The 12,203-nt window shown below is 45.1% G+C and overlaps 1 protein-coding gene across 1 annotated transcript; it reads left to right on the forward strand.

The window, feature by feature from the left end:
• Positions 1-6,574: 6,574 nt before the first annotated feature.
• Positions 6,575-9,290, forward strand: fzd9b (frizzled class receptor 9b). Its single transcript, XM_008425428.2, has one exon. The coding sequence runs from the start codon at positions 7,062-7,064 to the stop codon at positions 8,808-8,810; it is 1,749 nt and encodes a 582-aa protein (XP_008423650.1). The 5' UTR covers positions 6,575-7,061; the 3' UTR covers positions 8,811-9,290.
• The last annotated feature ends 2,913 nt before the right edge of the window (positions 9,291-12,203 follow it).

A 12,203-nucleotide genomic window follows, 5' to 3' on the forward strand; every position in this document is an offset into this window, starting at 1 on the left:
CGCAGCCAATTCAACAGGCACCAGTTTCACAAGATATCAATAATCAACCGAGTTACTTCCTGCTGGCCACCTGGGCCTTGGTTGAAAGGAGCGACGAGCAGAAAGAGATTCAAGAAGTTACTTGAAGTCATCCCCAAAACATTTCCCTCAGAACAAGATCTTGCCAAAAAAAGCAACCACCCCAAATGTCCAAACTGCTTAACTGGTGTTATTTGATATTGGAAGAGCGGTGACTCCTTTCTGAGCAATCTTCTAAACAGCCAAGATCTTCACTTTGACTCAATCTGCAAGGGAAGCTCATTTCCTTCTCCTGTAGTTGCTACTTCCTCCAGAAAATGTATCAGCCCACGTATGCACCTTTCATCTTTTGACTACTTTCTTTTCCACAACAGACGTTCGTCAACCCAGGTTGTTCCTCAACTTTGTTTTACACTCATTCATAACAAAGACCACAAGACACATCAAACCCAGAATTATTAATCAGCCCTTTCTTATTGTGAATGAAAGCCTCAGGTCAGGAGGTGCTAACTTTTAACCTGGTAGCTTCTCACTTAGCTGCAAACGTCTCCAGTGACTAGAGGTCTTTGCTGGATGAGGTAAACGCAACAACATCTGCAAAAATGAGTAATAGAATCTTAATCCTCTTAAACCGGGGAATCTGTGTTTTGTTTATGCTGGTAAATTTCAATATTTACCGGAAATTTGTTTCACTTTTTGCAGCCAGGTAAAACGAGCCTAACTCTTTCTGCATTTGCAAAGAGATTAATTAGTTATGTGCACCGGGTCGGTGACCTCTCACTCCCAAATTACCCTCACCAGGATACCAGAAGGACCACAGGACACCTCAAGGGACACAACTGCTGGGCTTTCCCAAGTCAGCAAAACACATAAAGACTGGTTATGAAAGGTTCCTCGCACACCAAAATGTCCTTACAAGGGTAGGGAGCTGGTCCAGTGTTTCAACAACCAGAACTGCATTTTGCTTTCTGAGTCAGAGGTTTGTTTCTCAGCTGAACTCTCTCCTGCACCAAGGTATAAACATTGCTAGGAAGCCTGAGACGTTTGGTCCCTCTACAACCCCAACGCACCCGTGTTTCACCTTTTCTCAAGGAAAAGAACCGCCGCCCCGCTCCAGAACCCGAAGGGAGTATTCCTTCAACGCAACGCAGCGTTGCACAGGCAACCAAAGACGAACAGCAAGAGTCTAGATTAACTTCTGTAACATTGGTTTGGGTTTTTCTGTCACTGAAAGAGATCAATCCAGGCTAAAAACTCTAACTAAGCATCTTTAGTATTCTTTTATTTATCCATGTGGATTGATAGAGAACCAGCTGTTAATTACAATAAAGACCCGACCATAAGGGAATATAACGGAGGTTTGATAGAAAGTATTTTACACCTATTCATGCCACAAAAGAGAACATTTTGACACCAGCAAACCTTTTTACCCATCTTTACATTTGCATTTCTAAAATACTTGTAAAATACGTTTTCAGCCTTTTCATCTACTTCTCTCAACTGGAGAGAAAATACTAATAAAAAATAGTCTTGCCTATTAGAGAAGTGTAATATAAGTTAGTGCCGTTGTTTAGCCAAAGTGACATTAAGATGCCAACATAAATGTTCTGCTCCTTAACAAATCAAATAAAGATATTTTTTGTCAATAAAAGCACACAAAATAACAGTTTTACTAAATTGGGATGTAGAGGATTAGTTTGTTCATTGGACTGTCCATTCATTATGACTGGTTTCCTTTTTCTTTTTTAAATGTTCACCTAAAGGTTCAGTAAACACAAAAACTGTGTTGTTTTCTTCTTCCATGAGCAAATTTTTTTTTAAAAAAGAGAGAAACTTGGCTCATTTGTAGAGTGGCTGAATCACTCCCTTGTTTAATCTTACCAAGGCTGACGTTTTGGAGGAAATGGCGGCGGCGTCATTCTTTGCTACCTGTTTCCGGCTGTGAAGGACATCATTAGAAAACAGAGATGGATGAGGAACGCAGATGGACTGAAGCATTGAATCAGGACTATTCACAAAGTCACCTAATAGCGCTGCATAAAATTGCATAACGGAGTAACTGAGACATTTTGCGCACATTGTCCCCTCATTGCAGCTAATAACTTTTTGAAACTGATCATCTGGAAGGAAGAGCCGTGCCATCGCTTTACCAGACAGCATTAAGTGCGGCTATAATTGGAAAACAGAAAACTACAACTGCATTTCATGATAACTTTCACACATGTCAGATTCTGCCACACTGCAGATTACAACACGTAGCCCGAGTAAAGAGTTAATGACATGATTCTAGCCTCAACAATTTACCATTATGCTCCCTGTCAAAAGCCGTACACCGGTCCAGATGTACTGCTTTATGTGTGAGGTGTCTCTTATTACACCCATAACAACCTCAAACAGGCCGTGGCTCTGGGATAGCAATGCCTTGCCAGGCTGTGGCAAGGCTCCCCCATTGTTCCAGGGGATGTTTATAGCTTTGTACCTGATATATGATAACCAATAAGTAAGAGGTAGTAATTACAAGACCCACACGCCACCAGATCGGCTGATGAATGCATGACATAAAAGATGGGGGGTTATTTGTAGAGGCTACTTATTACATAGGCTTGACATGCGGCAGTATCATGAGGAGAAGAGTGAGAGCAGGGGGAGGAATAAATAACATATATCCATTCCTCCCACTGAATGGTAAAGTAAATAACAATGACCTTCTCAAAACAAATCAGCTGCAAGCCTAAAAAATATGTAAATACTCCATTACCCATGTTCCTACTCCTTCAACCATTTTCTGTTCAGGTCAAGAAGAAATAACACAATTAGGTGAAATAAAAACACAGCAGAAAAGCACAATGGTGTCTCGCTGTGGAGCCCAGGACACACAGGAGCACTGCGGTCAGACCCTGTGGCTCCTCAGCTAATCAAGGAAACACTGCTATTTATTCCTTATGGACGTCGCTCCAGGAACAAAATCTACAGCGTGACACATTTAACATTACAACTGTTAATTTAAAAATACAACCGGTGAATACTGTCTGTGGTACTGTTATTTAGTAGCCTGGTGGAAAACCAGCTCCTGGTTTTACACTTTGCTTTGAGGCTCTGGGCTCTCGGCTATTGAGAATTTAAGTTTTACCCAGTCGCTAACGTTTGGCCGTGACATTTGTCATACGGCAATTTGATGCTAATTCAGCCTACCAGCTATTGCCTGCACTGTAAACAACCGCCCTCCACCGTGAAGGGAGAAGTGCTGAGCTGAACGAGGCGGCTGTTAATGCTAACTCAGTATTTGGAAGCGTGGCCAACGCTTCCAGTAAAGTCAGTCAATTTTCCACATCGCAGACAGAGCCTTTGCGTAGCGCTGCATGAGCTTAAATTATATTAATATTAGGTTGTTGCTGTGTCAAATTTAGCACTTTGCATTCTTGACAAATGCAAAGTGCTAAATGTAAAACCACGTGCGTCTTGTGGTTATGCCTATGAATGGAAGTGGAATTAATACTGATTCAGCTAATTGGGTTAATGTCTGTCTTGATAGTAGTCTTTTGCGGAGCATCTAATCGGAACAACGGAATAACTGGAGATCAGATGAAAGGCAGGGAAGGTTACAGAAAATGGAAGAATCTGACAAGGAGGAAAATAAACTGATTGTGTTTAATTGCTGTGACTAAAGCATCTTCTCCATTGTCAAGTCTGACTGTAGCCAGTTAATGTCTGGTTCTTCGCTTGCTGCATTGGTGTGTTTCCATTGCAGCTTGTTCCCGATTGCGGCAAAAAAATACGGGATGGAACGTGGATTGACCATTGACTGTGGTCGACCACCCAAGATGTCATTTGCAGCTCCACTTGGCAGCGGAGGACATCAAGGTTCTTGTTTTGGCGAGTTGCAAATTAAATTAAATTGTATTTGAATCCCAAAGGTGGCTTCAGCGACTCTGTACAGAGAGGAAGACTACAGCTGCAGAGCGTTGTGCAGAGTCACGCAAGAGACCGTGCAGCGGTGCAGTCAGATAGCATCTCACAGTTCATTTCCTTGTGAAGCTAATACTGTCTAAAATGTAATTTTAATTTTCAAGAACTTTATCACTAAGTCAGGCATGTTATATAGATTAATTACACGTTATGAGGATTTTTTCTTTAACTTACAAATGTGACATTTAAAATTAGAATTTAACAGACCATTGAAAAACACATTTAAAACAGAAATGTGAGCTTAATGAAAAGTATGTGTAATACCTGCTTAAAGGTTATTTTTAAAGGGTATTTCTAAACAAGCAGACTGGCCTCATCTGAACACATTTCCTAATTTACTGAATATGACTGCGTGTTCCAACAGCCTCCAGCCTCCAACTGGGTCGCTTGCACTTGCTCAGAAATAAAAGATGTAGTTCAACAGTCTCGTATAAAAAGCCCATTGTCTCACTTTTTTTGTTTTTTTATTTAGCATATAAAAGACCCTTATTCCCTCAGTATGCTGTCAACATTAACATCTTAATGTAACAAACAGCAGGGTCAGCCTCCACCAGACAGGTGCAAAACCACCTTCAGTAGGCGGACTTTTAGCGCTGGGGCTAATAGAGACAGCATGCAAGTTGACAAGCACTTCAGTCCTGCAGGGCGAGAGGCCAAAATCCTCGAGTTCCCTCCCTGTTTGAGAAAAGATCAAATGCTCCGTGCAACAGCTGTGGAGCTACAGGCTCTTCCTATTCAGCCGCCGCTAGATGGAAACAATAGCCTCCTCCAGCACAGTCAGTGTTGCATCCATTATTGCTTTCTGCACGAGGTTGTGTCTCTTCATTAAATCATCCTGGTCCGGGCTACATGTTTGCTTGTGTTTGCGTGTGTGTGTGTGTGTGTGATTTACGGCTGTCTGTTCCTCGTCACGTTCACCTTAAAGCGCTCTCTTCCTTCCAACTTCGAAGTCTTTCGCGTAAAATAGGCGGTGAGGTTTCTGCCAGCTGCAAGACAGCTCTGGTTTTAGAGGATCTGACCTGTGAGGCTCAATAAAGTTTCACGTGGTGTTTCTTGAAAACATTAGCAGAACTTGTAATTTGGAGTCAGCGACAGTAAGACATCCCTGGGACTATCGTTTTACAGGTGGAATGAGTTATTCCCTATAACCACAGCGGAGAAAAAAAATCAACTCTAACCGAGGGCAGCAGAGGCAGGCAGTGACAGGTTTCTCATAAGTAATGGTTAGATTTTACTTCATCTTCTTTAATATCCTCATATAATAAAGACAAGGGATCCTTTTAGCAACATCCAGTGGATTTTTATCAAAGAGACCTAATGTGTGGACATTTTCGGCTTTTTTATTCAGAAGCTGCCTCCGTCCTAGATCGTTTCAAAAACTTTACTTTGCAAGAGTTTTTCCACTTTATGTCACTATTACCACAGAGGACAGGCTTTAACTCTTAACTGATGGATTAAAAAGTTCATGGTGGGGGAGTGGCTTTGGGGGAGTACTGCTTTGAAGCAAGAAAGTCGTGGGTTCAAATCCCAACCTGGGGTCTTTGTGCATGGTTTTATTTAACAATTACGTTCTCCAAACATAACTGGCCTCTCCAAACTGTCCGTAGGTGTGAGCATGATGTGTCCATGGTTGTTCATCCTGAGACAAACAGGACAAACAACCATGCGCGCGCACACACACTCACCTATGAAGAATTTTAGAGACCCCAATTAATCTGACAGTCATGCTTTTTTTTAACTGTGGGAGGAAGCCGGAGTACCCGGAGAGAACCCAGGCATGCACAGGGAGAACATGCAAACTCCATGCAGAGGGACCCCAAGCCAGGGAATTAAACCCAGGACCTTCATGCTACAAGGCAACAGCTCTACCAACTGTGCCACTGTGCAGCCCCCTTTTTAAGTCAGTTTAAATTATATTAAAAAAAACATTTATATACGTCATACAGTATTTTATTATATTTGATTAGAAGTCATTCTCATTTCCTATAAGAAAGGCTCATAGGAAGTTTTCTGCTCAAACTTCTTCGGTTGAACAGAAAATCTGTTTGGGATATACATAATTTTCGCATACATTGCCACCTTGTCCAAATTAATCAAAATATCACCTATGTGTTTATTTTACATATTAATATTCATCCTATTCATTCTGTGGTGTAAATAAAACACTTGGCTTACATGGAGGACACTTGGGGGTCAGAGGGAGCCCTTGTGATCATTTTAGCCCTTGGTCCTTTTTATAGTTAATGCGGCCCTGCATAAATGTAAAAATAACTGAGCGCAGGCTGCTTATTCACATATCTATGTGCGCTCTTTCCAAGCCGTCCTAGTAAACAGCTTCGAAATGAGCGCGAGTTGCACGTCACGGTGTAGAGCACAAAATAATGAACTTGTTCAGATGGGCTTGATGGCTGCAGGAGGCTCGCATGTAAAACTGCAGCCTCTTGGAAAGTGTGAGTGAACTATTCGCGGCAGAAATGTCAGAGGTATTTGACCATCCTCCAGCATCTGTCTGATAATTTTCCTTGTGTGGTGCTGGGGCTGAAATGTGAGCGTCACGGCGCTCACTCCTCCTCCTCCTTCTCCTCCTCCTCCTCTGTGTCTCTGCTGGAGTGAAGTCCCTCTGAGCGGCTCTCAAACTTCAGTGTGGAGCCTGAAAGCGGAGGAAGAGGAGCCTCTGGAGCCGATAAAAAAAAAAAAAACCGAGACGAACAGCCGACCTCCCGTCTGGTTTCTCCGGGTCGAACTGAGGATTAACTCCCCGCGTTTTATTCTTCTGGTTTCCGCTCAGCTGATTACCGAAGTTTCCCGGCTGTCACGTTGTGGTTACGGACCTGTTTCTCAGCTTTCTCTTGGATTAATCTGGTTTATTTACGGACTTCATGGTCTAACGTTAAGAGACTCTGTGTGCTGCAGTTCCCCCCTCCACAATCCCCCCCCCCTTTTTTTCTTTCTTTTTCGGAGGGATTTTTCCAGCTATCTGTGGAAATAAGGGGGACCACTCCGTCTCTCTCTGACATTTTCATGCGTATTCCTAAAGGACACAGACTTGTTATTTTTCCTAGTTGAAAAGAATCAGCATGGATGGTTGTCCGCTGCAGGTGGTGCTTTCCTTATGTCTGCTGGTGATTTCCAGCTCCAGTTTTGAGATTGGCTCGTACGACCTGGACCGGGACAGACCGGCTAAGTGCGAGCCCATCGTGATCCCCATGTGCCAGGGGATCGGCTACAACCTCACCCGGATGCCCAACTTCATGCAGCACGACGACCAGGAGGAGGCTGCCATCAAGCTGCTGGAGTTCGCTCCCCTGGTGAAATACGGCTGCGACGTGCACCTCCGCTTCTTCCTCTGCTCCCTCTACGCCCCCATGTGCACCGACAAAGTGTCGACCTCCATCCCCGCCTGCAGGCCCATGTGCGAGCAGGCCAGGGAGAAGTGTGCCCCCATCATGAAGCAGTTCAGCTACACCTGGCCCGACTCGCTCAACTGCTCCAAGCTGCCCACCAGGAATGACCCCAACGCCCTGTGCATGGAGGCCCCCGAGAACGAAACCAGGACGGAGGGCAAGAAGGGTGAGGGGATGCTTCCGGTGCCCCACCGGCCACGGCAGCCGGGTGCCAACGGTGCCCGCTCTCCGGGGGCCGTGGGCTCCTGTGAAAACCCAGATAAGTTCCAGTTCGTGGAGAAGAGCCAGTCCTGCGCCCCGCGCTGCTCGCCGGCCGTGGACGTCTACTGGTCCAGGCAGGACAAGGACTTCGCCTTCATCTGGGTGACCGTGTGGTCCATCCTGTGTTTTGTGTCCACCGCGTTCACTGTTCTGACCTTCCTCCTCGAGCCCCACCGCTTCCAGTACCCCGAGAGGCCCATCATATTCCTCTCCATGTGTTACAACGTCTACTCCGTGGCCTTCATCATCCGTTCAGTGGCGGGGCCGGAGAACATCGCCTGTGACCGGGAGAACGGGGAGCTGTACATCATCCAGGAGGGTCTGGAGTCGACTGGGTGCACCATCGTCTTCCTCATCCTCTACTACTTTGGGATGGCGTCTTCGATCTGGTGGGTCATCCTCACCCTCACCTGGTTCCTGGCTGCGGGGAAGAAGTGGGGTCACGAGGCCATTGAAGCCCACAGCAACTACTTCCACATGGCCGCCTGGGGGATCCCCGCTCTCAAGACTATCATCATCCTCACCATGAGGAAGGTGGCCGGGGACGAGCTGACGGGGCTGTGCTACGTGGGCAGCATGGACTCGGGGGCGCTCACTGGCTTCGTCCTCATCCCGCTGTCCTGCTACCTGGTCATCGGCACTTCCTTCATCCTCACGGGCTTCGTCGCCCTCTTCCACATCCGCAAGGTCATGAAGACGGAGGGCACCAACACGGAGAAGCTGGAGAAGCTCATGGTGAAGATCGGCATCTACTCCATCCTTTACACGGTGCCGGCCACCTGCGTCATCGTCTGCTACTTCTACGAGCGGCTCAACATGGACTACTGGAAGCTGAGGGGCCTGCAGACCCAGTGCGGCTCCTTCGGGGGCCCCGCCGGCGACTGCTCGCTGCAGACGTCCGTGCCCACGGTGGCCGTGTTCATGCTGAAGATCTTCATGTCGCTGGTGGTGGGGATCACCAGTGGGGTGTGGGTGTGGAGCTCCAAGACCCTGCAGACCTGGCAGGGCCTGTGCAGCAGGAAGCTGGCGGACAGGACTAGTGGGAGGAAGCCCTGCGGCGGCGTGAACTGCGGCAGCACGCACTGCCACTACAAATCCCCTGCTGTGGTTCTGCACATGGCCAAGACTGACCCACACTCAGACAGCCCCACACACGTCTGACAGGAAAACACACACACACACATCATGTGCCCTGCTTGAGGAGCTGCTTAAGGACTTGAACTGAATTGTTGGGTACTTCTCTGCTGCTGCTGAAGGGCACACAGGTATATATGAACAGTATTCAGTCAGTACATAAAGGGAAATGTTCCCCCATATTTTCTTGTTCATGCTGTTCTCCAGTTTTGCAAAGCGAAAATATATCAATGTGTATGCATATACTGTTTAAGTGGGAGGATGTTGGGAAATATTTGTGTATTTTCCTCTCTGAGTGTCATGGTTATCTGTATAAATCTGTTAAAAAAATGGTTTATTTATTGTAAATATATTTAATTTAAAAGCCCAACTTGGCTCTCACAGGAGTTGTTTAGTTACATGCTTCAAAAAGTAAGGGAAATTAAGTGCCTTTTATAAGAAAATGTAGCTTTTTTTTGTTGGGGGTGGAGGAGGTTAATAAATCTGTGGAGTTCATGTAAAACTGTCTTCTGTCCCAGTGGTTATTTAAGCGTCTTAAGGATTTCAATGCAAACACATCATCATCATCATCATCATCATCTTTTTTTGTGTGTGTGCTTTCTGTCTCAGATATTCAGACGTTTATTTATTTATTCTTTTAAACTGTGGGACGCTCGGCGCCTGTGTTTGTCTTCCCAGAGGCATCCTCGTCGATGATCCTCAAAGAGAATCGCTGATGAACGGAGTGACAAACCGTGGCAGGCATTAGCGTTTGCGTCATCGGCTTTAAAAAAAATAAAAATGCAGCAGCACTTCGAGGAGGAATATATTAAATTAATGGCTGTTTTAATCCTTTTCCTCGGAGTCAGTGTTGTTGCCCCCGCTCCCCTCTCTCCGCTCCATTTGATCGTCGTTCAAAACACTCGGCACTTTGATCTGAGAGCACAAATCTAAAGTGGATTTCAGACTTATTGCGTGGTTTCTCTGACAGATTCGAGTTCAGCACAGCCACTCAACGCTGGAGCAGCTCATTGAACTGATGGACCATTAGCTGAGCGCTCAGGCTCAATGCCGGCTCGCGGCTCTGGGAATATCTGACGTGGATTAGAGAAATCCCACCTTCACAAAACATTTTGTTTCGGCGAGAACAATTCACCTTTATGCCTGCAGAAATTACCGCAAGGTATAAATAATGACTTATTCAGAGAGGAAGAATGTCAAACATTATTTTCATTAAATAAGAGCTGCGAGTGGGTTCTTGCCTCTAGCTTTTCTGTCGTAAACTCAGTTTTTATAAACCATGAGAGCCACCATGTCCTCAGATGGTCCATAAAAGAGGGAAAATAAATAGCTTTTACATTAGGAGGCTGCATCGCTGCGGTGCCAACACAAATTGCAACCTCACACACCAGGTTGTTTTATTGCACAACACTGTGGAAATAAGTGTTTTTGACAGCAATGGGGTTGATTGTTTATTACGCCGGCCTATACGATTGCTTTGTCACCGCTTCCCAGAAGCAGCAGCATCGTGGCAGTCGTCTCGGAGAAAAGCAGCACCGTGACCAGGAGCTTGTTTTCGTACCATTAACAGTTTGTCGGTGGGGGGTGAAGCAGGCGTGCGTGCTCTCCGACATCTGCAGAGTTTAAAAGTTGTTTGCTTTTCAATTTTTCCACCATTACCATTTTCATTTTTGAGAGTGAAGAACTCCCAAAACCTGTCGAGTGGACATTCAGAAAGCACACGGCTGACGCAAATGTGTTGTCAGCATTGCAGAAAGTATTAATAAAACATTTTTGATTAAAGCAAAAGCATTATATGAGTGCTAGAAACTTGAAAACAATTTATATGAAACCCTAATTGCTTTTTTTTTTGAGTCACGGTAGAAGTGTGATGCCAAAAAAACATGTTAGTCATTTGTTTAATCTTTAGCAGCGAGTTGAAATTTAATGGTTCGCCTTTGACTGTGTGAAAGTTTGATCTCGAAGGTTACTAAAGGCTTAAGCTGTCAAATAAAGAGAGCAAAGGATAAAGTGCACATTTTCTGCCTGGAATATAGCTGAACAGCAGTGCAACCAGGACAAAAACAAACAGAAATTCTCTCGTCTCCACATTTTGGAAAACAAAATCCAGCTGAAGGCCTCAGAAGGTTGTCAGTGGCTATTGGTGGACAAACAAGATCATGAAGTCCGAGGAACACAGCAGGCAGGTGAGGACTGTAGAGAAGCTGAAAGCAGCGTTAGGTTATAAAACAATAGATGAGGCTTTAAGATCTCACAGAGAGCTGCTCAATCCATCATCATTTATTAGCAACGTCTACTGTAAATCTGGCCTTTTGGGTAGAGTGGCGAGAAGAAATCCATTACTGCAGGACAGTCTGTTTGCTATAAGCTTGGAAGTCGACCAATACAAAGTAGACCAAATGCGAAACGCTATTTTTGGAGGGTGGGCAGGAGGCCGGTTAACAGAAAGCTGGTCAGAGTTGGTGAGATAATCGAAGAGCGAACTTAGAAAAAAATTTAAAAATAAAACTTTTAGAGGATTCAAAGTTCAGATCTAAAACTTATCCTCTCCATTCGACCCGACTGAGTTTTAGCTATTTTGCAAACATTGCAGAATTAAGGAAGATTAATAACGGAAGATTTTCGCTGCATTCACTCAAATGGTCTGAACACAAGCTCACGTCACACGTTTCAGAAACATTTCGTGGCAAGACCAAATACTTCTGCAAAGCAACTGCACTTACTTTTCACCAGTGGATGCTTTATGTCTCAGTAGTAAATCAATCACATTTCCAGCCAGCTGAGTTAACCTAAATTACTTATTCCAGATCCTTGGACAGAACAAGATGTGGGCAACTACCAACAGCCCCCTACCCCCCTTTTTTTATATTTATTTATTTTTATTTTTTTTTTCTGTTTTCATTACTCGGACTTTGTAGAAGTCGTCCACAGCTTGGCAGAAGTACGCTCCAAGTCCTGGACTCTGACATTGGATCACATTTAACTATTAAAAAGGGGGCTGTTTTGATTGGAGTCTGCTCGCTCGCTCGCAGCCATGAGCCTCGGCTGGCCGGGTTTTCAGCGACATTTTCCAGTTCATGGACGCCTCCTGAATGGGAAGTGAGGGTAGGGGGAGGGGTGGGGGGCGCGTGCTTCCTCCACTAGTTTACACTTCAGTGGCATGACCCAGGGAGGCAGAGCACTTGCTGCGTGAGACAGACCGGCTCTCCCCACCTGTGCCGAGCTGATTAGATAGCGAGGAGGTAGCAGAGGGGGAAGTTTGCGTGTTTTAGTTTGATCCCCCCCCCCTCCTCCCTCAGCAGTTCTCATTTGATTTTCAGTGTTTCTTCCAGGTATTGCTGAATATGAATTAAAAATTACTTGTTATCGCAGCAAAGGGATCTATTTCTTTTTTTTTTCTTTTTTACTTTTCTCCCCCCC

The sequence above is a fragment of the Poecilia reticulata genome, linkage group LG13, assembly GCF_000633615.1.
Source record: "Poecilia reticulata strain Guanapo linkage group LG13, Guppy_female_1.0+MT, whole genome shotgun sequence".
In the NCBI taxonomy this organism is placed as follows: Eukaryota; Metazoa; Chordata; class Actinopteri; order Cyprinodontiformes; family Poeciliidae; genus Poecilia; species Poecilia reticulata.